General features: G+C 38.2%; 1 protein-coding gene across 1 annotated transcript in view; it reads left to right on the top strand.

Moving 5' to 3' along the window:
• The window catches only part of beta'COP (coatomer subunit beta'), a 161,641-nt gene that overhangs the window by 92,764 nt on the left and 41,054 nt on the right, over positions 1–27,823 (top strand). The window contains exon 13 of the mRNA XM_067150540.2: positions 17,511–17,718. Coding sequence (XP_067006641.2) covers positions 17,511–17,718 — 208 coding nt within the window. The remainder of the gene's footprint in view (positions 1–17,510; positions 17,719–27,823) is intronic.

Below are 27,823 nucleotides of genomic sequence, written 5' to 3'. Positions count from 1 at the left end.
TATTGAATCGATCCACCTTGTTCTAGGTCTCCCTCTCGCTCTGTCTCCCTCGAACTTCATCTCCATCATCTGGTTTCGTATTCTTTCCTCCTCAATCCTCTTTGCATGCCCAAACCATCTTAGTTTACTCCTATCATTTCTCTCATTTAGCTTTTCCATTCTGACCTCCTTTCTCACATCATCGTTTCTCAGTCTGTCCTTCCTTGTCTTATCATACTTCTTAGGTATTTCATTTCACGGGCTTGAATTCTACTCTCCTCCCAACTTGTCATTGTCCAGGTCTCAGCCGCAGAGGTCAGTATGGCTGCATAATAGATTTTGGACATGAACTCTTTACACTTCGTTGGTACTTATTCCAGACAAGGTTTCTTACACTCTGCTAAAATGCATTGCCCTGTTGCACCCTCTTGCGAATCTAGCCTTATATTTTGCATTATTTCACTCCCTAGGTGTTTGAAACTGTCAACAATTTCAAGGCTTTTTCCACCAATTTTCACAAATGCCTTTCCCTTGTCTTTCGATATCACCATGGTCTTGCTTTTCTCTGTGCTGATTTTCATACCACAATTTTCTTATTCAGTGCATTAAATTGTTCTTGTACTTCTTTGCTGTTTGTTCTCAAGACCACAATAGTAATAACTTCATCTCCCTATTTGTATGTGCTTACTTTGTCTCCTTTACAATTTCATCCATAACCATTAGAAACAGAAAAGGCAACAGCACAATCCGCCAAGTGTAACAACCCTATTTGCCATAAACTTCTTTCAGTGAAGGAGGGGTTGAAATAAGTGAACACATGTTTCGGCTTATCCGGAGACATTTGACTGTTTCCGAGAAAATGACGGTCGAATTGTCCAGTGTGCTTTACGTGTTTATTAGCACGTAGCAAGTTCAACTGACGTGGTGCAGTGGCTTTTGCCGCGACCTCACACTTTTGAGCTCCGTGTTCAAATCCCACTGAATTGCTTTTTTGGACTCCGTTGTCACGGGTGATGAAACTTTGGTGTTCCTCTTCACACCTGAGATCAAACAACAGTCACACGAGTGGTGGCATTCCTCTTCGCCCAAGCTGCGAAAATTCAAATAAACACCGACGATGAGGTGAAGGATGAAGTTCCAACGCTTCCTCAATGGCATGGCAATGAGCTGGTATGACATGAGCATACAAAAACTGACACAGCATCTAAAAGTGCATCGACTGAAATGGTGATTATGTAGAAAAATAGGAAAATGTTCGACATTTAAATAATATAAAAATTATACAAATAAATGGTTCTTTGTATCTATAAAAAAATAAGAGTCCTTAGTTTTGCGATTACCCTCTTAATAATAATAATAATAATAATAATAATAGTAATGTCAAATATCAAAGATGATACGGCACAACTAAACACCAAATATGGAATGATAAACCGTGTTAGTAAATTTAAATACCTTGGGGAATGGATTCAGCAAAATGGACTTGACAAAGAGGCCATAGCAGCAAGAATCAAGAAAATGGAAGTCACTTTCCAAACCACCCGCAACATTTACAACAAAAAGTGCTTTTCCCTGAACACAAAAATTCGTCACTACAACACTGTCATCAAACCAGTATCACTGTATGCATCTGAATGCCTTATCCTGTCCGAGAAATGTTTGCTTGCGGATTTAGAGAGGAAAGAAAGAAAGATCTTACACACCATACTGGGTCCAAACTACAAAAATGGCATCTACATTAGAAAATCCAGGCAAGAAATATACTCTAAGATAGAGAAGATCACGGACACAATGCGTAAAGGCAGAGTTCGCTTCTACGGTCATATACGACGGATGATCGACTCTCGATGGACGAAACGTATCTTCAGTATATTTGACGCAAAACCAAAAACGGCAATGCCATGGTACGTTAATGTCAAGAAAGATCTTAAAGAACTGGGCCTACAAGCAGAAGATGCACAAGACCGAAATCTTTTCAGAGCAGCCATCAAGACTTTTGGGACTTTCCGGGACGAAAAACGGGCAACTGGTGCTAAATGGACAGAAGAACGTCGTGCTAAACACAGTGAGCTAATGAAGACGATGTGGATCAAGCGAAAGATGAACAAATGCCAGAATGTAAAGTGAGGCTTATCGTGGTCCCTAGTTGGCCGATTAGCGAAGTTGAATGAATGAATGAATAATAATATTTGCTTTACGTCCCACTAACTACTTTTATGGTTTTCAGAGATGCCGAGTTGCTGGAATTTAGTCCCGCGGGAGTTCTTTTACGTGCCAGTAAATCTACCGACACGAGGCTGACGTATTTGAGCACCTTCAAATACCACCGGACTGAGCCAGGATCGAACCTGCCACGTTGGGGACAGAAGGTCAGCACCTTAACCGTCTGAGCCACTCAGCCCGGCGATTACCCTCTTACGTACCTTTAAAGGTAGTAAGGAATTATATCACCCACTACGTATATTATAACAGAAGTAATGAGTTTTAGGGGGAGATGCAGGTTAGAAGGAAATAGAGATAGGAACGGCTGTAGAAATAAGAAACTGAAGGTACTTAATAGAAAATGAACTTTGGCAGAATAGTCAGTTAAGGATAATGTGTTTTCAGGCATTACTAACTGTAATATGAATTTTAGTGAAAAATGGAAGGGTATGTGTAGGTTCTCTAAGGCAGAAACAGGTTCCAGGGACGACATTCCAGGAATCATAAATGACTAAGGAGAACATATATGTGGGGATTTACTGAAGACTTAGATATTTAGCCAGCAGTGTGTTAAGGTAGTTGGAAATAATGTTAACATACAGGTTGAGGAGGTGACTAATACTAGCAAAGTACTGAAATTTGCCTATGCCAGCCTGAGTGGCTCAGACAGTCAACGCGCTGGCTTTCTGACCCAAGTTGGCAGGTTTGATCTTGGCTCAGTTCAGTGGTATTTGAAGCTGCTTAATTACGTCTGTTCCATATCGGTAGATTTATAGGCATGTAAAGGAACTCCTGCAGAACAAAATTCCAGCATCTCAGCATTTCTGAAAGCCGTAAAAGTAGTTGGTGTGATGTAAAATTATAATTCACCTATGCATTCTTTGTGGTTATATTGCACATGTTTATGAAATTACTAAATTGTTTGATAGTGGCGGTGGTGGAGATTATTGTTTTAAGAGGAAACACAACCCCTGTGGTGTAGGGGTAGCGTGCCTTCCTCTTACCCGGAGGCCCCGGGTTCGATACCCGGCCCGGTCAGGGATTTTTATCTGGACCTGAGAGCTGGTTCGAGGTCCACTCAGCCTACGTGATTAGAATTGAGGAGCTATCTGACGGTGAGATGGTGGCCCTGGTCTAGAAAGCCAAGAATAACAGCCGAGAGGATTCGTTGTGCTGACCACACGACACCTCGTAATCTGCAGGCCTTCAGACTGAACAGCGGTCGCTTGGTAGGCCAAGGCCCTTCAAGGGCTGTAGTGCCATGGGGTTTGGTTTGGTTTATGATAATAAAGATATTTAAAAAAGATACAAAAACCGGAAGCCACAAAAGCAGCTGGAATTGATAAGATTTCTGGGGATATACTAAAGACAATAGGTTGGGGTGAAGTACCCAATATCTAAAGTACTTATTTGATTACATTGTTTGCATGAACGAGCTATACCAAATGAATGGACAGTTGCTATAGTTGCCCTAGTATACAAAGGAAAGGGTGATAAATTATAAATTGGATAACTACAGGTCAGTGGTTTGGCATGTGTTGCTGTTAAGCTCGGGGAAAGCATTATTTGTGATTCTATTGCACATGTTTATGAAATTACTAAATTGTTTGATAGTGGCGGTGGTTGAGATTATTGTTTTAAGAGGAAGCACAACTAGGGAACCATTCTCTATTATCATCATTATCATTAATCATAGGGAAAAAATGGAAGGGGTCCGATACTTCTAAAAATTAAGGTATCAGCCTAAGAAAGACAAGGGCCATGGATGGCACGAAAATGAAAGACTCCTGAGGCCTCGAAAACTGGTTGGATAAAAGGAAATTTGTGCTTAGGTAAGGTTATTCCATTAAGGCTCAACTTGCAGGATTCCAACAATATAGCAGATATTTTAGAATCATCTGTCAAATGGACTGTGCTGCTATTGACCTATCCAAGACTTTTGATAGGGTAGATCAGTGGAGAGTACTGAAGAAAATGAGGGCTATTGGACTAGACAAAAGAGTAATGGAATGGATGGCTAAATTTCTAGGAAATGGACTTAGATAAATTACGAGTAAGTGAAACGTTATGTGGTCCTGTAGTAATTTAGAGGAGGAATGCACAAGGTTGTATTATTGGACCTTTATATGAGTAAATAATTGGAATCACAGATAAGGCATTTTTCAGATGACATTGTACTGTGTGGAGTAATAAATAAATTACAGGGTTGTGTGCAACTCCAAAAGGATTTCATTGTGAGATGGACAGTAAACAATGCTAAATGAGGTGAAAAGGTGAAGTCCTCTCATTTTTAATTATAGTCTTAATGGGGTTAGAGTACTTCATGGGATTACTGTAAGTACCTAGGCCTTAATACAAGGAAAGATATTCGCTATTTGCTTTACGTCGCACCGACACAGATAGGTCTTAAGGCAACGATGCGACAGGAAAGGCCTAAGAATGGAAGGGAAATGGCCGTAGCCGTAATTAACGTACAGCCCCAGCATTTGCCTGGTGTGAAAATGGAAAGCCATCTTCAGGGCTGCCGACAGTGGGGTTCGAACCCACTATCTTCTGGATGCGAACTCACAGCTGCGTGTCGTTAACTGCATGGCCAACTTGTCCGGTGGAAAGATCTTCATTGGGGTAATCACATTAATAAGGTTGTAAATAAAGGTTACAGATTTCTTCATATGGTTAGGGGTTGCAGTAAGGATGTACTGGGTGTCACTAAATATGTAGGAAAGCTCCAGGGATTCGCTAGAGGACCTGACAACAAGCAGAACATTTCTTGTAAATATATGGTTTATTTGTTTCGTTTCTGTGTTACAGGCATTGTTTATGGTGTACATAACACAGACCACTTAACTATGCAAGGGTGGTCATTTGTGTTGATAAAGTGTAATTTACTATTAACAGTTCTCTATAGAAGGTGCTCAAAATGGATATCACGAGCTGTAGTGCTGGCGTCTATTCGCCGCATCATTGACTGTCTTACTCATTCCCATATTCCAGGCATCTGTCATATCTGCTGACACCCTTGCTCTATTCGCTGATGCAGCATTTCCAAGTTATGGATAGGTGTGGCATACACAAGGGCTTTCAAATGACCCTATAAGTAAATTACTAAGAGTGTATTTTGGTTGCTAACCTTGCCCTGACAACCACCCACTTGCTAAATTTTCTTGGTCTCCATAGATACTACCAACTAGATACATAACTCCACTCTTCCATTGAGGCGTTTCTAAGGCAACAGATCTTTGCCTACTGCTGGGTGCCATCTTGGTGGTCTGCGATAATACAATAATGGGAGTAAGATGCGTCGTTGCAGTCCATCTAGCAACAATAATATAAGAACTCGGCAAGTTTGAGTTCTCTAGCTTCTCTTACTCCAACTCCAACAAATACATACAGATACTCAGACTGCTACATGACGGCATGTTTGCTACTGTTCTTTCTAATACAAAACCAGGAGATCCTTTCCGTATTTCTACTGGAGTCAAGCAAGGTTGCTGTTCTCACTATTTGTTGGAACTATACTACACCTTGTGGATGATAAACTGCCATCAGGAGTAGAACTTCTGTATAGAACTGATGGAAATCTGTTTAATATTAACAGACTGCGAGCTAAGACCAAGGTGTCCTCAGTGTCAGTTATAGAGCTTCAGTATGCAGATAACAATGTTATCTTAGCCAACACAGAGGAAGATCTGTAATCAATCCTCAATGCTTTTAATCAAGCATATGAAAGTATCAGACTGGAAATTAATGTTGATAAGATTAAGATCCTTCACCACACGGCGCCGAATTCCAATAAGAGAATTCCGACTATTACAATCAATGACCAGTCTCTGCAAAACATAAATCATTTTCCTTACCTTGGAAGCCATCTCTTGACATGTGCAAACATTGATACAGAAATCCAATATCGTTTAAGATGCGCTAGTGCGGCTTTCGGTCGTCTCCTAAGAAGAGTGTTTGACAATCATGCTATCAGTGTGAGAACCAAACTGTACGTTTAAAATGCTGTTGTAATTCCTACTCTTATCTATGGTTGCGAGACCTGGACAACGTACAGGAGAAACCTAAAATGCCTGGAAAAATACCATCAACGATGCTTGCGGAGAATACTGAAAGTTAAATGGCAAGATCGTCGAACGAACATTAGCATCCTCGAGGAAGCCAACACTACAAGCATAGAGGCAAAGATAGCCAGGCATCAGCTACGCTGGGCTGGTCATATCGTCCGCATGCCAGATCCACGCCTCCCAAAGAAAATCTTGTACTCCCAACTAAAGAATGGCCAGCATAACCATGGATCGCAGCTTAAACGATATAAGGATGTTCTAAAGTATAATCTTAAAAGATTTCATATTGATACGATCAACTGGGAAACTACAGCCGAGGATAGGCCCAAATGGCGTAGCATTGTATACAATGGAGTTGAACATCTAGAAAAAGATAGGAGAAGATTAGAAGCTGAGAGGAGGAATCGCAGGAAAGAACGAGCGAATGCGAGGGATGGCATTCTTGCACAACCATCTGCTGCAACTACTAGTGTGTGCTGTCACTGCAATAAAATCTGTTCATCCAGAATTGGACTGTTCAGCCATCTGAAACGACACAATTAATATGTCCAAATGACATTGTATTTATATACTACATATTCTTTGACGAATAAATGCCTATGATGATGAAGTAGAAGTCTAATGGATTGAGATCGGGAGAACGAGCAGGCCACGGTGTCGGTCCCTGACGCCTATCCATTTGTTTGGGAATCGCTGGTGTAAAATTGCTCTAGCAGCAAGAGCAAAATGAGGCGGTGCTCCATCATTCATAAACCGCATGCGCTGAATTAAATCCAGTGGAACGTCTTTCAACAAACCATGTAAATCATTTGTTAAGAAGGCGCAGTATGACGCTCCTGTCAATGTTGCTGGGAAAATGAAAGGACCAATTAATGTGTCGCCTATTATTCCAGCCCAAACATTAATACTGAATGTCTGATTTGCACAACTTCTCTGGGATTTTCATACATCCAGACATGCGTTTGAGAATGTTCTGCACTCCATTTCTGGTAACGTTTGCTTCATCGGTAAACAGAATAGCAGAAAGGAAATGTTGCTCCTGAACACACATCTCAAGGCAGTAGTATTGGACCTTTGTTTTCTTATATATATATCAATGATATGTGTAAAGAAGTGGAATCAGATATAAGGCTATTTGCAGATGATGTTATTCTGTACAGAGTAATAAATAAGTTACAAGATTGTGAGCTGCTGCAGGGTGACCTCGATAGTGTTGTGAGATGGACGGTGGGCAATGGTATGATGATAAACGGGGTTAAAAGTCAGGTTGTGAGTTTCACAAATAGGAAAAGTCCTCTCAGTTTTAATTACTGCATTGATGGGGTGAAAGTTCCTTTTGGGGATCATTGTAAGTTTATTTATTTATTTATTTATTTATTTATATATTTATTTATTTATTAATGCCTTTTTTCAGTGGCGAAGTTAGGGCTTGAGGCCCTCTCTTCCACTTAACCACATACTAATCAAAATCATAAATAAAATTATGAGATATTTAAAATAGTTAAAACCAAGCAAAAAATTAATAGAATTGAGAACAAATTTAAATACATTACTAAGTTTTAATAATAAAACTAATTAATAGTAAGAACTCTTAATAATGACTAATCCTCAGGCGTGCACACATTCATACTTCAGCTATTCAGTTAGCTGTCCTCAGCAGGTAGTCTCGGCAGGTGACCTTAAATCTTTGTAAAGAGCTAGTTTCTCTGACCTGAGCTGGCAGGGAATTCCATAATCTGGCGCCGGTCACTACAAACGATCTATTAATTTTATTTGTGCGGTGCACTGGAATAGAAAGAGTGAATCTGGAACGTGTATTTAAGTTGTGAAATGATGATAAAAAGGTGAATTTAGAAGAAATATACAGTGGCTGACTTTCCGCTAGTACTCTAAACACCATCGTTAAAATGTGTAGCTGCTGACGTTTTATCAGGCTTCAGCCATGTGAGAGCCTTATATTATGGGGTAATGTGAACATCGTATCCAATATTGTAAATAAATCACAGGCAGGAATTCAGTGCTTGTTGAAGTTTAACTGTTTCTTCTCTTGTCATAATATGTCATAATATTATATATCATATTATATGTCATAATATTATCAACTAGAACAACGTTACAATAATCAAGAATAGGGAGAATCGGTGTCAGTATTAGTTTGGCCTTAAGCTCTAATGGAAATACATCCCTTTGCTGTTTAAGAGGGTGAAGCGCTCCAAAAATCTTTTTACAGATGATTTTCGTGTGATCAGACCAATCAAGTGTTTCATTCATAATTACGCCGAGATTTTTAACTGTTTTATTGTAGGGAATACTGTCACCATTCAGTAGGATAGGCGGGATTGCAATATTGTTTGAGCAGTTCAGTAATTTTCGTGTTCCAATTATGATTGTCTGAGATTTTGTGGAGTTTAGTATAAGAGAATTTCGTTGTGCATATATACTGAGTCGTCGGAGGTCATTGTTAATATCTTGTATTGTTTCATCTAAGTCTGAAGTCTTGCAGTGTCGATAAATCTGAAGATCATCAGCATAGAGGTGGTGTGTGTTATTTCCTGCCACAGATGATATGTCATTGATATAAATACAGAAAAGTAAGGGCCCTAGAATACTGCCCTGTGGGGCACCACTAAGTTTCATTTTCCATTTAGAGACCTTGTCGTTTACTGTTACACGCTGTTGACGGTTACTCAAATAAGAACTAAAAAACTTAAGCCCTGCCAGGTCAGAATTTAGTAGTTCCATTTTCTGTATCATAGTCTGAATGTCTATAGTGTCAAAGGCGCTACTGAAGTCAAGAAGGCTAAGTATAGTAAGCAGTCGTTTGTCCATAGCATTTCTGTCTTCAGTAACCTTCAAAAGTGCTGTCGCGGTACTGTGTCCCTTCTGAAATCCAGACTGCAAAGGGTCCAAAAGAACATTTTTATTTAGGTACTCCAGAACCTGCTCGTATACTAAACGTTCGAAGGCTTTAGAAAGAGCGGGGGGTATGGACACCGGACGATAGTCAGAGGGTGATTGTGGGTCTAAACTCTTAGGTACCGGTATAATATTGGCTGTTTTCCAGACAGTTGGGAAAGTTCCGTTTAGTAAACAAAAGTTCAGTATGTGCGTCAGTATAGGCAGGACAGCACCCATAATGTTATGTATAAAAGTAATAGGAATATCTTCTACACCTGTGGCCTTTGATTTAATCGAGTGCAAAGCCTTTTTAACCTGATTTTCTGTGACACTGTGAAATGTGAATGGTGAATTGGCTGGAGGGGAGGGCGGTGAGTCGGTGCAGTTAATTGGGGTAGGTTGAATATTTATTCTACTAAAGTAATCATTCAGTTCGTCAAGTGGAATGTCGGGAGTTGTCTGTCTCTGTTGATGTTTTCCTATTCCCAGAGCTCTAAGTTGGTACCATGCACGATTAGAATTTATGTTAGCTAAATTCCGGAAATATGCACATTTTTTATTTCTGATTAATTGCTTTATGCGATTTCTTAAGATGCGGTAAGATTCGAAGTCTGCGTCATCTAGTGTTTGCTTATAATCTATATATATAAAATAACTTGTCCTGACTGACTGACTGACTGACTGACTGACTGATTCATCATCGCCGAGCCAAAACTACTGGGCATAAAGAAATGAAATTTTGGGGATATATTCATATTAAGATGTAGGTGCTCGCTAAGGGAGGATTTTTGGATATTCCTTCGCTAAGGGGGTGAAAATGGGGGTGAAATTTTAAAATGAGTGTATCTATATCTCAAAACTTTAAAAGTTTACAGATGTAAAAGTTGGTATTTAGAATCTCCCTTAAAAATAAGGAAACACGTATTTTTTTGTTTTCAGAAAATCCCAATAGGAGGGGTGAAAAAGGGTGAAAAATGGGGGAAAATGGGTTGAATGCCTTTAACCAGGATACCGGTACTTATATCTCAGAAACTGATGATATTACAGACCTGAAAATTGGTACTTTTGATCTCTTTTAAAAATAAAGAAACATGTAGTTTTTGTTTTTGGAAAATCCAATTAATGGGAGGGTGAAAAGGGGGTTAATTTTTAAAATGAGTGAATCTATATCTCCAAACTTTTAAAGTTTGCAGGTGTAAAAATTGGTATTTAGAATCTTCATTAAAAATGAAGAAACACGTTTTTTTTTGTTTTCAAAAATCGCTATAGGAGGGGCGAAAAGGGGTGAAAATAGGTTGAATGCCTTGAATGAGGCTACTTACATCTCAGAAACTGAAGATATTACAGACCTGAAAATTGGTGTTTGGGATCTCCTTTAAAAATAAAGAAACACGTACTTTTTGTTTCCGAAAAATCCAATTAAGGGGGGTGAAAAGGGGGGTTAAATTTTAAAATGAGTGTATCTATATCTCAAAACTTTTAAAGCTTATAGATGTGAAAACTGGTATTTAGAATCTCCTTTAAAAATAAATAAACACGTAGTTTTTGTTTTTGGAAAATCATATTAATAGGGGGTGAAAAGGGGGGTGACTTTTAAAAATGAGTGTATCTCTATCTCAAAACTTTTAAAGGTTATAGGTGTGAAAATTGGTATTTAGAATCTCCTTTAAAAATAAAGAAACACGTATTCTTTTGTTTTCGGAAAATCCCAATAGGAAGGGTGTAAAAGAGTGAATAATGGGTTGAATGCCTTTAATGAGGTTACTTATATTTCAGAACCTGAAGAGATTATAGACCTGAAAATTGGAATTTTGGATCTACTTTAAAAGTAAAGAAACACGATTTTTTTCGTTTTTGGAAAACCCAAATATTGGGGGGTGAAAAGGGGGGGGGGTGAATTTTTTAAAATGAGTGTGTCTATATCTTAAAACCTTAAAATTTACAGATGTAAACATTGGTAGTTAGAATCTCCTCTAAAAATAAAGGAACACGTATTTTTTTGTTTCCTGTAAATCCCAATAGGAGGGGTGTAAAAGGGTGAAAAATGGGTTGAATGCCTTTAATGAGGATACATATATCTCAGAAACGGAAGATATTACAGAACTGAAAATTTGTATATGGGGATCTCCTTTAAAAATAAGGAAACAAGTATTTTTTTAAATTTTTGGAAAATCCAATTAATGGCGGTTAAACAGGAGTGACAAATTGGGGTTAATTTTTTGAAAGGATATATCTACAGAATATCTTGGAAACGTAAAATGTTACAGACGGAAAAAGTGGGTGTTTGGAATCTCCTGTAAATGTAAAGAAATGTAGGTGATTTGTTTTTGGAAACTCCTCTTAACGGGAACTGAAAAGGGGTGAAATTTTAAAATGAGAATTTTTACAGTATATCTGAAAAAACTTCACATGTTACAGAAGTGAAAAATGGTATTTTTTAACGCTATTAAACATAAAGAAACGTGTATTTTTAGTTTTCGGAAATACCACTTGGGTGGAGGGGGGGAGTAAAAGTGACTGAAAATGGTGTTGAATTCTTTTAATTAGGCTACTGATATCTCAAAAATGAAGATGTTACAGACGTGAAATTTGATATTTGCAATCTGCTTTAAAAGTAAAGGAACACGTATTCTCGGAAAATCCAATGAAAGGGTGGGGGGGTGAAAGAATTGTAGAATAAATTGACTTAATTGTATGAGAATACATACATCTAATAAAACCTAAAGTTGTTACAGATGTGAAAATTCGTATGTGGATCTCCTTTAAAAACAAAGAAAAACGCGTTTTGGGGGGAAACCATCTTGGGGGGCGGGAGTGTAAAGGAACTGAATTCCTTTCATGAGGACACATAAATCAAAAACTGAAGAAGTTAGAGTCGTGATAATTGGTATTTAGAAGATCCCTTACTATTAGAGAAACAAGTATTTTTTGCAGGAAAATTCACTTGGGGGGGGGGGGGGAGTAGTGTGAAATGAAGTGAAAAAATTAAATTATTTTTATGGGGATACTTATATCTCAAAACTGAAGGTAATAGACGTGAACATTGGTGTTTGGAATCTCCTTTAAACATAAAGAAACACGCCTTCTTTTAATTTTTTTGGGGGGGTGGCGGTAAATATACTTAACGGCGGTGGAGTGTAAAAGGAGGTGAGACCAATTGATTTTACTGTTCTGAATGTACTTATAAGGATCCTCCGTTGGTCAGGTGGCAGCACGCCCGCCTCTCACAGCTGGGTTCCGTGGTTCAAATCCCGGTCACTCCATGTGACATTCGTGCTGGACGAAATGGAGGCGGGACAGGTTCTTCTCCGGATACTCCGGTTTTCCCTGTCATCAGTCATTCCAGAAACACATAATAGTAATAATAATAATAATAATAATAATAATAATGTTCCGGACCGTCGTCAAATGTGCGGACCACGTTGGGAACGGCTCCTGGACGGGTAATGACTAAGAATGCAGTCCGGGCGCGGGTTCAGTGCCGCCAAGGCACCCAATATGACACCACACCGGATCTCCTGAAGGATTTTATCCATATTAAAAATGATTATAGGAAAAGATGGCAAAGATTTACGGACCCAACTGACTGGGAGGAATACCTGAGCCTAGCCCGGTAAGTACGAAATCGATTGCTGGAAAGGAAGATTGAAAAATGTGAGGAAACCTGCCGTAATCTAATAGAAAACGAGTCAGATCGGGAATTTTGGTGGATACTCGCAGAAAACGAGGCAGATCGCGAATTTCGGCGGATTATATATCTAAAACAATAAGCATTCAATTATAAATTTCAGTATAATACCGTAGCGAAGCACGGGTATCTTGCTAGTGTCGAAATAAAGAGTCGCAGTGGGCCATCATTCTCTTGGTTTCATCATCTAGCCATGGACAAGAAGGGCGAGAAACCTTTATTCGACGTTTGGGGGCATGTCTGTCATATAAGTTCTTTACCGTCGTATTAAACAAGTTAACTTTAGCGTCAGTATCATTTAGACTCCGTATATCGTCCCACGGTAGTTGATAAGCATCATATTTCAAGTAATCCAAGTTTAAGTCCTTTGTATTTCTGACAGTTATGTACTTGGGTTTGTATTTAGGCACTTTGAGGGAATACTATAAATATATAAGGTCGTGGGTCGAAATGGATGGTACAGGGATTTGTCCATGGGTTATTACTTTACTTGGGTTGTTCGTTATAATGAGATCTATGAGTGTGTGACAAACGGTTTGTTGCATACACGTGGTTCGTGGGTTGTAGCGGGAGAATAGTCATGTTACAAGTTGTAAACAAATCTACTAATCGTTTTCTGTCATGAGTCGTATTAAGTAGGTTACAGTTAAAGTCACCCATAATGATTATGTGTTCATAAATAGCCTGGAAGTCTAGTAAAGACGTTTCGAATTTGGTCATATCAGTATATGACAAAAAATATCACTTTTTGTCTGTTGATACTTACTTCAACGAACATGAATTCCGGCCGTGTTCGTACACCCTGGGAAGAAGTACATATCACTCGGCTCTTTAGATCGTTTCTACAGTAAATCGCTGTCCTGCCACCACGCCTTCCATCCGACCGATCGAAGCGTATTAGATCATATCGATCGATATCAACCATGGAGGAAGGGATGCTAGGAGTCAGCCAGGTTTCAGAGATGCAAAGTATATGTAAATTATTTTCCATTAGTATTGCTTGAATTTCGTCATAATGCGCCGGAAGAGAAAGAGCATTTACATGGCAACACTGTAGGCTGTAAGAAGAGGACGACAATGCTTATTTCAACAGAGTACCAGTACTTGCTGAGAAGGGAGAGAACGGGCGTGAGGGATTATTGATACTGACACTGCCAAGGTCAGGTCCAGGTGCACAATAACTGTCTAGCTGAATACTAAGATTTCCAGCAAGTAGATTATAAGATAACAATACATGCTATTTAGAAGAAGGAAACTCACCTCGACTTCCTGGAGAATGAGACAGCTAACAATCACTTGCAGGCACATTCACACATTCTTAAAAACACTGTAATAATAACAATAATAATAATTACAAGAAACATAGTTGTTAACGTTTATCCCACTAAAACTTTAAAGATTTCAAATCCGCATTCGTGGTAATAATCTTCTTAGTGCCGTCTGGAAGCAGAACTACAATACGACCATCTAGTGTCCACACATTTCTCATGCCGAATCTGTCCCATGCAGAATTTAAAATTGCCTTACGTGTTCTTGTCAGCGATTCAGTGATCAGGATTTTCATGCCTTTTAGCTTGCGCTTAGCACCCCACACGCGTTCACGTTCCCAGTAGCGAATGAATTGATGATAATCGGCCGCTTACCCGCTGTTAATACCTCTGTTGCTGTCCTCTGAGGCTTTCCAATTCGGTGGATTCTATCGATCCCTTCCATGGGCACTTCCAACTCTAGATGTTTGGAGAATACGTCCTTCACTTTTCTATAAATGTCTTCATTTGGTTCCTCGGCGATACCATGTATGAGCAAGCAGTTTCTTCTACTGTACTGCTCTGCCTCATCCAGTAGCTTGTCTTGTTCCTCCAGTTTATGTTGAAGACCATTTAGTTCATCTCTAAGCGACTTGAGTTCACTGGTTATCGCTGACCTAAATTCCATGAATTCCTGCCTCAAGGAAGCTAGGGAATTACCAGCAGGGTTGGTTGTGCTGGAGCCTTGGGAGCCATCAACAAGTTCTAGGCGTGCCTTGAACCTGTTCATAGCTGCTTCAAATTTATCCAGTCTTTCGTGTGCACCTTTGACTGAAGGCATCTTCCAACATACACTAGTTACAACTTAACACCACTTTTCACACAACTTACGGACTATATATGCTGTTTTAAATGTAGTTAGTACGGGATAAACACGGAGCACACTCACAGTGTCACCTCAAAGTCCGCCATCTTGTTTCATCACTGTACCTAGGTGTTAATAGGTGTTAATATAAGAAAAGACCTTAATTGGGGTAAGCACATAAATATGATTGTTAATAAAGGCTACAGATCTCTGCACATGGTTATGAAGGTATATAGGGGTTGTATAGGAGGGCGTATAAGTCTCTGGTAAGACCAAAACTAGAGTATGGTTCCAGTGTATGGAACCCCCACCAGGATTACTTGATTCAAGAACTGGAAAAAATGCAAAGAAAAACAGCTCGATTTGTTCTGGGTGATTTCCAACAAAAGAGTAGCGTTACAAAAATGTTGCAAAGTTTGGGTTGGGAAGACTTGGGAGAAAGGAGACGAGCTGCTCGATTAAGTGGTATGTTCTGAGCTGTCAGTGGAGAGATGGCATGGGAGGACATCAGTGTTAGATATAACCTCAAAAAGAGGACATCAGTAGACGAATGTTTGAGTAGTGTCTTTAAAAGTAGGAAAGATCACAATATGAAGATAAAGTTGGAATTCAAAAGGACAAATTGGGGCAAATATTCGTTTATGAGAAGGGGAGTTAGGGATTGGAATAACTTACCAAGGGAGATGTTCAATAATTTTCCAATTTCTTTGCGATCACTCGAGAAAAGGCTAGGAAAACAACAGATAGGGAATCTGCCACCTGGGCGACTGCCCTAAATGCAGATCAATAGTGATTGATTGAAATCTGTCGTAACCGGGTACAAAATGCTGCTCTGGGTGAAAAGTCAGCTGCACTAAGACCTTGGACTCTTTGAAGGTGATATTGATAAAGGAGCTATTCTCATAGAATCCTCCACACTGTCATATTACTCACATCAACCTTTGCTGCTAATTCCCTGTTGCTTCTGCTATTTTTCTCAATATTGTTGAGAACTAGTTCCTCTGTGTCAGGTGTTCTTTTGTGCTCCTAGGTCGTCCATTTTCAGCAACACGTCTGCTAAACGAGCCTGTTTTGCAAAGACGCTCATGTATTCCTTGAAACGTCTTGTTGTTCGGCAAACGTATATTAAGAAAGTGTTCCGCATTCAAATGCCGTGCTTTATTTGCGTTGCACTGAGCCCTTCCATACAGAAGGTGCATTTCTGCCATTTTCTGATTCGAGTACCCCATTGTATCACGACTTGTACTGTACGTGCACTCAGTAACAACTGACAACACGTATCACTCCACTCTAGCTTATGACCTATGTGGAAGTGTTTATTTTGCTAAGCAACTGACATCACGTGGCTTTAAATGCGGGCCAGCCATTTTCACACCAGGCAAATGCTGGGGCTGTACCTTAATTAAGGCCACGGCTGCTTCCTTCCCACTCCTAGCCCCTTCCTGTCCCATCGTCGCCATAAGACGTATCTGTGTCGGTGCGACATAAAGCAACTAGCAAAAAAAAAAAAAAAAAAAAAAAAAAAAAAAAAAAAAAAAAAAAAAAAAAAAAGAGCTTTGAATGCAATCAAATGCACACGACTCGAATAGCGACGAAACGTACAAGTTTGCTGTGTGCCCTACACAAATGATGAGCCTGCGTAGTGAAGTGGTATGTGTTATGTACACCAAAACAATGTCTGTAACACGGAAACGAAAGCAAATAAACCATATGTTTACGGGACATGTTCTGCTTGTTGTCAGGTCCTCTATTTAATCCCCGGAGTTTTCCCACATATTTAGTTGCACCTGTATAAGAGGGGGTGTATAATTAGAATATGGTTCCAGTGCATGGGACTCTTACCAGGATTACTGGATTTAAGAATTGGAAATGATCCAAAGGAAAGCAGCATGATTTTTTCTGAGTTGTTTCTGACAAAAGAGAAGTGTTACAAAATTATTGCAGACCTTGGCTGAGAAGACTTGGAGGAAGATGCCGTTTGAATGACATAAGTAGATGAGCATGCTTGAATGGAGTAGTTTTAAAAGTAGGAAGGACAATAACATGAAGATATAGTTGGAATTCAAGAGGACAAATTTTTACTTATAGGAAAAGGAATTAGAGATTGGAAGGATTTTACCAGGGGAGATATTCGATAGATTTCAAACTTCCTTGAAATTGTTTGAGAAAAGATTAAATAAACAGTTTGATAGTGAATCTGCCACTGGGGTGAAAGCCCTAAGTGCAGATCAGTATTGATTGATTGATTGAGTGAGTGAGTGAGTGAGACAGAAATCTTGCAGAGCAACAGGTTTCATGATATCCTACCAAGGACTCTTGTTCAAAAGATGAAACCAATAATTCATTACTTTTTTTTAGAAAAAGTGCATAAATATAAGACTTGATCATCCCTGGAATACAGAACTTGTTTTTGTAGCTCCTTTTTAGACATTGGAATTTTGTAGCATAATATTTATGTGAAAGCATTTTTTAACAAATCATATTACTGTTGAAGCAATATGTTCTTCAGGAATGAAATTTTTCCAACACATCTCAAGAGAATTTTACTCCATTGTTTGTTTTAGGACATACTTGCCTAGCAAGATTTCCTATGTGGTGGGGCTCTGGCGAGAAGCCCTGTCGAAAGTGAGCGAAAAGGCTGGCCAGTCATTGGCAGATCCCAAAGATTATGAAAATCTGTTCCCTGGTTTGGTTGATGCTCTCAAAACAGAACAGTATTTGAGACGAGAACGACAAATAAGGATACCAGCAAAGTCTTACCCGCAGATACCGGTATGTTGTACTCATATTTTTATTATATTGGGAAAGAAATGTGATAATCTTTCATTCAGATGTATTTGCAAATTATGATTCATCATCATTATCGTTGACCAACTCCAGTTTCCCAGGTGTGGTATTCGAGCTCCTTCCACTTTGTTCGGTCCATGAACCATTCTTCGTTCACAATCCACTCCCAATCCTGACCTCTCTTCTCTACATCCTTCTTCACTAAGTCTGTCCATTTTTCTCAAGGTCTGCCCACTGGTCTCTTTCCCCTTATTTCTCTTTCATACTCCTTTCTTGCAGACCTATTGGCACTCATTCTTTTCACGTGACCAAACCACTTTAGTCTTGCCTTTTGGATCTTCTGGAGTAAGGAGTCTTCTAGTCGTATGTCTTCTCTGACTCTTTCATTTCTGATTTTATCCATCCTGGTCTTCTGGATCATTGTGCGTAGGAACTTCATTTCTGCTGCTTGGAGTTTTGAGTTGTCCTTCCTTATTACATAAAATCAACTTCATGGTCCGTATCACACTGTAACAGATTCACAACTATTTTTTTTATTTTCTACTTCTATCCGATGAGGCCTGCTAAGGACCATGTGCCAATTTCAATTCAGTTCTTCATACTTTGTTGTTTTCTCTTCCGTTCCTTCCAATATTCTTTCATCCTTTCAGTATGCTGTTTCCTTCTGTCCTCGGACCACTTCACACCAGACTTCTTGTTCAATCTTCCATGGAATCCTTTCATACTTACTACCCTCTTTCTAAAATTTTCTCTGTCCATAGTTTCTTCTTCTCTTATATTATTTCTTTCTAAATCTTTCTTTACTTGAATCCAGCTAGTTGTTTGTCTGTTTGTCCCAAAGGTACTTGAAAATCCTTTTTGTTAATCTGGAATCATCCATTCTGTAAATATGTCCAAAAAATTGCAATCTTCTTTTTCTTATGGTTTCTGTTATGTTTTCTATGTTCCTGTATATTTCACCATTAGATCTTAATTTCCATACTTCTGTTGTTTTCACAGGACCTAAGATTTTTCTCATGATTCTCCTTTCTGTAGTTTAGTACCAAGCATTCACATGCATATAAGCATTCCGGTTTCACCACTGTAGTGTAATGCCTTATTTTAAGATTTTTAGATAGACACGTTTTGTTACAAAAATTCTTTGTGATACCATATGCTCTTTCCATCTTGTGTACCCTTTCTTCTACTGCAGATTTGTCTAAACTATTTTCTTGAATTATTTCTCCCAGATATTTGAATTTCATTACTCTTTCCACCAATATCTGTTGTCGAAAATTTTGGAGCATTCTTGATGTTTGTAATAAATTTTGTTTTTTCTACAGAGATTCTCAAACCTGTCTTGTTGGCTATTTACTCTAAGAGATTGATTTGTGTTGTTGCACTTGTTAGGTTTTCTGACAATATAACGAAATCTTCTGCAAATGCTAGGCAATTTATTTCAATGCCTTTGTCTTTTCTCTCCAAAGTTACCGGCAAGATGTTATGCTCTTTAAGCTTTATGTCAGTAAGGGTTTCACGTATTAGGTTTGCCATTTAGTTTTCACTCCAAATTCACGAATTGTTTTGTCTATGGTTTCTCTATCAACCGAGTCAAAGGCCTTTTTAAAATCTACAAAAGTCACAACAATGTCTTTTGAATTCAATATCTTGTGGCGAATTGTGGAATTTAAGTTAAATATTTGTTCTGAAGAAGATCTACCTTTTCAAAATCCAGCTTGATACTCACCCAGTTCTACTCTATTCAGCAAAATTTTTGAGAATACTTTGTATGCAATTTGCAGAAGTGAGATGCCTCTGTAGTTATCAAACTTTTGTTTGTCCCCTTTTTTATGCATTGTGTGTGATAAAGCCACTTTCCATTCTTCTGGAATCCTCTCAGTTCTCCAAATATCTTCAAAGATTAACTGCAGCTCTTCAATTATTTTTTACTGAGACCATTTCAAACGTTAAGCTGTTATAGAGTCTTCTCCACTAGCTTTATTATTTTTCAGATTGTTAATTACTTCTTTAATTTCTTCAGCAGTGGATGGTATATCTTCTTCCAGATTTTCAGTTGTTTGAGAGAATTCCAACTTATGTTCGGGTTCAAGGCAGTTTAAAAGTTGATCAAAGTGCTTCTCAAGTATTTCACAATTCTCAGCATTGCTTAGGCCAAGTCTATCCTTTTCATCTTTGAAGCATATGCTAGACCATCGCCCTCTACTATGACTGCGCTAATACGCCTTCTCATTCGCCCAGTCACACATGTAAACGAGCGAACACGGCGTAGTTACCAGTTCGGGCGCTTGGAGTGCTGAGAAGCTGGCATTAGTCTGCTTGACGAGACACATTCGGTGATCATTGCTAAGAGTGCTGGTGTAATTTGAGCCTGTGTTTACCTTGTTTGGATTGTTTCTTTGGTCATGAACCATTGTAATGTTTGTGTGCATAATATTTTTTACTGCTGTGTGTCTTAATGTAAGATGAAAAGCAGATCGGGAAGTGGGATTTCGTTTCATGAATTTCCTCTCAGTGAACAAGAACGTCATAAATGGCTAAATGTTATTTCAAGAAATGATTTCTTGCCGAATTTCAATTCAAGATCATCGAAACGGTATGTTTGCCACACCGAATAAATCCACACTTTCACGCTACGTAGGAGATATAAACTGCGAGACTGGAGTAATGCTCTTAGTAAAGGAGCGCCTCTTAGCAGAAAGTCATTGTCTAAATTAAGTATAGAGATTGTTGGTAGTCCATCGAACAGATGTTATATGACAAGAAACTCGACACTTTCTTTCAACAGACAGATGCTTCATTCCATGTTGTGCTAATTAAAACTACTCAAGATGACTGTCATGCAAGCGAAAGTAGAAATCGAATGATCCTAGTCAATAACGTTTTCTGTTTTATAATTTCTGCTGTGACTACAAAATGAAGGTTACGGCAGCATTTTTCTTCTTTAAGAGGCTTTTAGGTACAGAGCTACATACTTTAACACTCAAAACAATAAAGGAAGTCAAAGCTTGTGGTTTTTTTCGTGTTGCGCATTGTGAGTGATAATCATAAGACTAATGTTAGCATGATAAGAAGAATGTCTTCTTCAAAACACATTAAACGTAAGATCTGTCATCCTGTTGATAGTGAAATGCCTCTTCTTGCTTTCGACAAATGGCACATTCTGAAAAGTAAGAAATTCTTTACTAAAAAAAAGTCTGTTTGATGGTTCTCAGGATATAAATGGTGATTTTATCAAGAAACTGTATCAGATGCAATCAAATGAAACTGTGAAACCGGTTCATTTTTCTTACATGCAAAAACATCGAACCGTCTAAGTTTAAGAAAATGAATGTGCGGCGCGAGTAAGATATTTTCGCGACTGAAGCAATAACAGTCCTATACTATTTAAAAGATCATTCTTATACAGATATGCACGATTGTTTAATGCAGGTACCACTGTCAAATACATGTTATCGATAAAAAGTGGATTCGACATACGTGTCAGTAGCATATATGTAGCAACATTGCAGCCGGACAAGATGCTCGATTCTTTTGACAAGACCAAGGTGTTCAACTGTGCTAATGGGCTTGATTTATAAAAGATATTAAAACAGAAGGCTGCAGTACCCATCTGATTTGCCACTGTGGGTTTTGAAAGTTATTCATGATTTTGTATTGAAAGCACAACCATTTGTGCATAAAAATCCTGTTGCGTCTATGAGTGACTGTTTAGTGCCTGTGTTGCGGGATTTTCCGCACTTCAGTTGTCCTGAAATAGGACATTCATAGTTATTGAATGAAGTTATTTGCGAGTGTGTTATTCCTGTATTCTTAAATAACATAGCCACATAAATAACAGAGATCTTTGAAAGATTTGAACACAAGAACGCAAAACACTTAAACAGAAAAGTGTGTGAAATTACTTTTCTACAGTATTTACTGCCTACCGTTAACATTATTTTGTACGGTTTTCCGCTGAAGAAGGGTACGTTCTTCACTGAATTTCTTTATTAACGTGTAAGGTGTGATTCAAATATGTTTGAGTGATTGACTATATATTCAAACATAAATATACAAAACACTTATCGTGTGCTGTAATGAACAATCGTGTTTCAGTGCCAGCAAAGCAGCGCTCGGTGGTAAAAATGGGAACTAGGCCCATATCTCTCATATTGCTGTATTGGGAAGGCGTATTAGCGCAATCATAGTAGAGGGCGATGGCTAGACGCTTGATACCCTGTTAATTGTCTCTTAAAAGTCTGGTAGAAGTTTCGAGAGTTATTTTAACAAAACTGTCTTGCAGGTCAATAAGTTGTGATTTTTCAAAAGTTCTTTTAACTCCCCTTATTATTCTAGCAGTGTCTTTCCTTTGTTGTTTGAATTGGTCATAGTGCTCAGTCTTTCCAGAGGATTCAAACTTTTTCCATTGTTTTTTTTCTCTCTTGTAGTGCATCTTCACATATTTGATTCCACCAAGGTTTCTTTTTAGGTTTGACTAGCCCAAATATTTTCTGGGCTGCATTGGTTATTTCTTTAGACAAATCTTGCCACTTCCCATGATGAGATACTTTTATTTCTTCCTGAAATGTTTACAATGTTTCTTGTGAAATTTGAAGTCTATTTGTGTTATATTTGTTTACTCTTTCCCTTCTGCTGTGGTTTCTGTTAGGTAAGAATTTTAGTTTGATTTTAGACAAGTAGTGATCGGAATCAAATTCATAATTTCTTTCATGTTTCTTAAGGATATAGCTACAGGATCCAGTTGAAATTCACCTAGTAATGGATTTGGAGAAATTCATGTTTTAGCTTTCCTTGGCAATTTCTTGAAGAAAGTTGACATTAACTTCAGCTGAAAATTTTTACAGATGGTAATTAATCTCATTCTATTGATGTTTGTTCTTTGGTGTGCAGCATTTTCTCCCACTATTGGTCTATAAATTCTCTGTCTTCCTACTTGGGCATTGAAATTGCCAAGTAATATCACCACATTTGATTTTTGAATTTTAGATAATTCATCATCCAGGAGTGTGTCCAGAATTCCTCTACTTTATTTGGGTTCTTTTTGTTGTCTTCATTTATTGGTGCATGACAGTTAATAAAAGTATATTTTTTATTTTTGCTGTTCATTGATTCAGAGATCCGTTCTGAATAGGATTTCAATTCAGTTACATTGTCTGATCATCTTTTATGGAGATAAAAGGCTATTCCCAAGAGTGGCATTCCTTTCATAATTTTAATTGCAGGTTTACCTTTAAAGATTTGATAATCTTTTGTTTCTATCACATTCTCCTCCAAAAATCTCGTTTCTTGTACTGCTAAGATTTGAATTTTGTTTCTCTCTAGTAGTAGTTCTAATTCCTTCTGTTTACCAACCTTCAACAAAGAATTTACATTCAAAGTGCCTGCAAAAAACTTCTGTTTAAACTTAAGTCTGGACGGATTCCAAGGATGCTCTCACTCATCCTTACTGCAGAGGTTGGGGCTTCCCGGAACCCTAGGTCCCAATGCATTGCATAACGCAATGGTGGATTTCTCTTCCGAGCTGCCACCTGGGGTATTGCTTTCTTTAAGCGGCTTTTCCATTCTGTAATCGAAATTGTATGTTTCAAGGGTAGGAATAATATTCCAAAGTAAGATCAGATTGTTTGTTTGAAATTGTTTTTCGTGATTGACTCCACAAGGTTCTTCCGCCCTCTCAGCCGTTGAGAAATGATATTCTTCTTCCGCCTTTGAGACCATTGACCATTTTTCTCTTGACCTCAGTTGATCCGCGGGTGTTTATTTGGCATTACCTTATTCACTCCTGTCCTGCATATCTACAGGAAGTTCCCTATCAGCCATTGGGATGCGCCGTGTCGGGGTTGAGGTCCCCCCACCCCAGTGTCTTATGCAGGGTTACATTTAGCCCCTACTCAATTCAGAGCCAAATGCCCACACAAGCTAACCAGGCATGATTTTTTTATTTTTAAAATTTTTATTTAATATACGAAACATGTACCACTTTTAACCAGTAAGTTGCCTTAAGCAACTAATGTATTGACAAGGTGAAAAATAAAAAAAATATTTAGTTGTGAATTTGTCCTTTTTTGTTAATGTAGCGGTTTCCAGGCTGTATATGAGGATAGAGGTGTAGTATGATTTATACAGTGTCATCGTGGTTTTGAGTGGTACTTGTTTATCCTATAGTAGCTGTCTTACTTGGAGGTAAAAATGTATTGCTTCGCTGATTCGACTGTTTACTTCTTCCGCCCTCTCAGCCGTTGAGAAATATCCTAGGACATTATACTACCCAAGTACTTAAATTCTGTGACACTGTCCAGCTTAGTGCCATTTAGCATGATTTCTGGCTGTTTGTCACCTTTCTGTACCTTCAACACCACTGTTTTAGCATTGTTGATGTTTAATCCGTATCTCTCAAACTCCTGACTCCACCCCTGCATACTCTCTTCCACATCTTTCTCTGCGTTGCCCCAAATTACTACATCATCTGCAAATGCAAATGCTTTTAAGTCTTGTTGCCCCTTTTCTTTTAGCGTCTTTAATATGGTATCCATTACAATGATAAATAATTCCCCTTTTTGTCTCAAACCAGTCTGACATTCCAGAACCAACTTGTACACAGCTTCTGGTTTTCTCATAAATCACTTTAACTTTTGAAATTAGACTGACTTGAACTTTGAGACTCCCAAATAAGCTCCCTTGGTATGCTGTCATAGGTCTTTTCGATGTCAAGGAACAGTAGATATAAAGGCTTCTCTTTTTCCATTAGCCTCCTGACAGCAAATATAAGATCTGTTGTTGATTTTCCAGGTCTAAAGCTATATTGTTCCTCTTCTAAAAATGGTTCTACAATTTCTCGTAATCTATCCTGTATAATTTTTTCCAGAACTTTTAGTCCATGAGAAAGTAGAATGATGCCACGGTAGTTGGTACATTTCCATCTGCTGCCTTTCTTGAATATAGGTACAATTATGCCTTTCTTCCAGTCTTGTGGGATGGTATTTTACTGCCATACTACATTTAGGAATCTAGATAGCCATTGGATCGCTGGGGTTCCTCCTACTCTCAACATGTCTACACTTAACTCATCTATTCCTGCAGCTTTTCCTTTCTTCATACTTTTAAGGCTCTTCTCTATCTTCAGCCATGGAATTGGTGGCTCCATTAAAATTATGGCAAATTATGATTATATTTAATATTTTTTGTCTTATATCTGTATGATCACTATATTGCACAACATGTAGATACTGTACTTTTGCACACAATTTTATATATTTTTACATGTTGGCAGGGTAGTTAAATAAATAAATAAATAAATAAATAAATAAATAAATAAATAAATAAATAAACAAATAAATAAATCAACAACATCATCAACAACAACAACAACAACAACAACAACAACTGGTAGCGCTTAACTTCTAAAATATATTAACATACCTGCCAACCTTCCGAACTGAAAATCAGGAGATTTGACTGTGGGGTGGGAATGGGGGGCGTTCAGTTATCGATTACATCTGGATTTTTCTCACCAACATGATGCATACACAGGCTGAGAAGTTACCGCAAACATTTATACAATTAGAAAATATCTATTAAATATTCATGTACTTTAATAGGCAGCTAAATTTATTAAATGACAAGGCATCCTACAATTAAAAAGATTTCCCTTCTCAACAGCCCTGCTACACCCATCTTTAGAATCTGGAACATCTTCCTAAATAAAGGATCAGCTTGATCGGAACAATTAACATGGAGGTTATGTTCAATAATAAACTACATGAACAATACTTCTACAAGTGTTAAACTGTCAGTGTTGTCATCCTTACACTTGAAGTCAAGTTTCTTGATTTTTCAACACATTGGGCATTGTCTTTGTTTCTTTCTGAGCACATGTTTCAAAATGTCTCCTTTTCCCCACCCCGCACCCCATCCCCACCTGGAATCACCCTTACAAAACACTTAAAAAAAGCAAATGTTGAGCCTCTTCTTGACTGAATTATATACGGAAAGTTATCCCTGTACACACTTTAAAACGTCATGTCATATTTCTTTGCCATATTAACGAGAAACGGACTAAAATTTCACTCAGGCTGAAAATCACAACAGCCTATCGGCCAGTTAGTGCTCACACCATGTTAATTCTACACAAATAATATAATTTCACATGTGAAATGGAAGATACAATATTTCCTAGCCTACACTTACCTCTCACCCACAGGTTATTACACGAAATATGCGACAACTCACGCTAAATTAACCATCAATGATTTCAAAGATATTTCTAAGATTTTTTGATATGGCCAAAGGCAGGCATTTATACAAGTGCAGGCACATGCTTCCCCTAGTGCACTGTCACTGCACTGTCCTACATAGGAGGCTTGCAGTGGTGTCTCAACGGCGCACTAGCGCCAGCGTCTTGGAAAGGTGTAGCATTCCAACTGATGAGCCCACTGCTACACTGGGGCGAAACACTGGTAATTTTATGATTGAAAAAGCCTAAAGACGTAAAGAGCTTAAATGTTTTTAACATTTGCAGTCGATAAAATTAAATGATGGTTTCCTTCTAGGAACCTAATTTTTTTATTTCAGAGATGTTAGACGCCAACTAAACGCAACGTGGGAGATGGTTACAGAGAATTATCAATAAATTATCAATACATTGCACAACTGCAATATCAAAACATACTTCAAAACATGTAAAATCAATTTCTGATCGATCTGTTTGAAGTACGACTGGTATTTGTTATCTCGGACATTGAATCTGAAATTATGCACAGGGTTTTTGAACAATCGGGAGAATTAATATGTTAAGTAGGAGGGCGGGAGAAATGGTGTTAAATCGGGAGTCTCCCGCCTAAGTTGGAAGAGTTGCAGGTATATATTAACTGTCGTATTTACTTGTGTATTAGCCCTCCTCGCGTATTAGACCTCCCTGGCTGTTTGAGACGAAGAAAATTAAAATAAATCTCGCATAAAAACCCCTCCCCATCCAGCATAATTTGTCGGAGAAGAACAACGATTCCACTTTGAAGCAGGTTCAAGCCTTACTGCAGCTCTGATTGCATCGCACAAATTTGTGAATAGTTTTGTCCATACAACCCACGCAATTAAAACACTCACAACTATTTTTTATTTTCCATCTTGTCGATACATTAGTTGCTTAAGGCACATAACACTGTTTAGTTGAAAAATGTAAATCGATTTTATTTTGCCACAAGGGCGAATAGACCAATTTTTGCTATTTTCACTTTTTGCAATTTCTAATATCGATAGGTTGAAATGCACCTACTGCCACAAGGGCGAACGTCTAGTATTAGAAATAACGGCGGGAAAGGAGCTTGTTTTAGAAGTTATGCGGCCGAATGTGATAAATTTTTGTCACCAAAGAGACGAATCTCACACCTAGAAAGGTGAACGTAAGAATTGCTTAGCACCAGAAGGGTGGAATTACTGTATGTTGAAATAAGAGTTTAAATTTATTGTTTTCGTTCTTACCTCGTCCGCTTTCTTGTACACAGGCACGTTATCTGCATTGTTGATGAGCGTGAAAGTGGAATGGATACACTGTTGAAAATTCAACAGATTTAATTGTTGGCTAAGCCAGATATGCGTGGTTGCCATGAGCCACATAACAAAAGCAAGAATAGCAATGTTAAATACCGAGCTTGATAGCTGTAGTCGCTTAAGTGCCTCATCATATTCTTCTTTAGTTCCCTATCTTATCCTTTCCCATCATCTTTTAACTTCAAATCCTTTTAATCTTCTTTTATCTACTAATCCTCTTCCTTTATTAACTTATTCTACCTTTTCTTTTTGTGGGGACTTGATCGTTTATTTTCTTTCTTACCTATGCATTGTTTTTTGCATTTTATTCGGCTGATGATGACCCGGATTGGGGTCGAAACCGGTACCGATTCCACTTATAATTAAATAGGAATGTAACACTACATTTCGTATTTATTTGTACTGAATAGGTTGAACTACCTTATTTATTATTTCAATTTAATTGTTATCATTTTGTGTCTCCAACTTCCCTGCTAGCTGCATGTCATCATTTCAACAGTTACTTTCTTTTCTTCTCTCCTTAAAAAAAAAAACTACTTCCCGA

This window comes from Anabrus simplex, chromosome 6, assembly GCF_040414725.1.
Source record: "Anabrus simplex isolate iqAnaSimp1 chromosome 6, ASM4041472v1, whole genome shotgun sequence".
Classification (NCBI taxonomy): Eukaryota; Metazoa; Arthropoda; class Insecta; order Orthoptera; family Tettigoniidae; genus Anabrus; species Anabrus simplex.
This window is presented reverse-complemented; position numbering and strand designations above follow the sequence as displayed.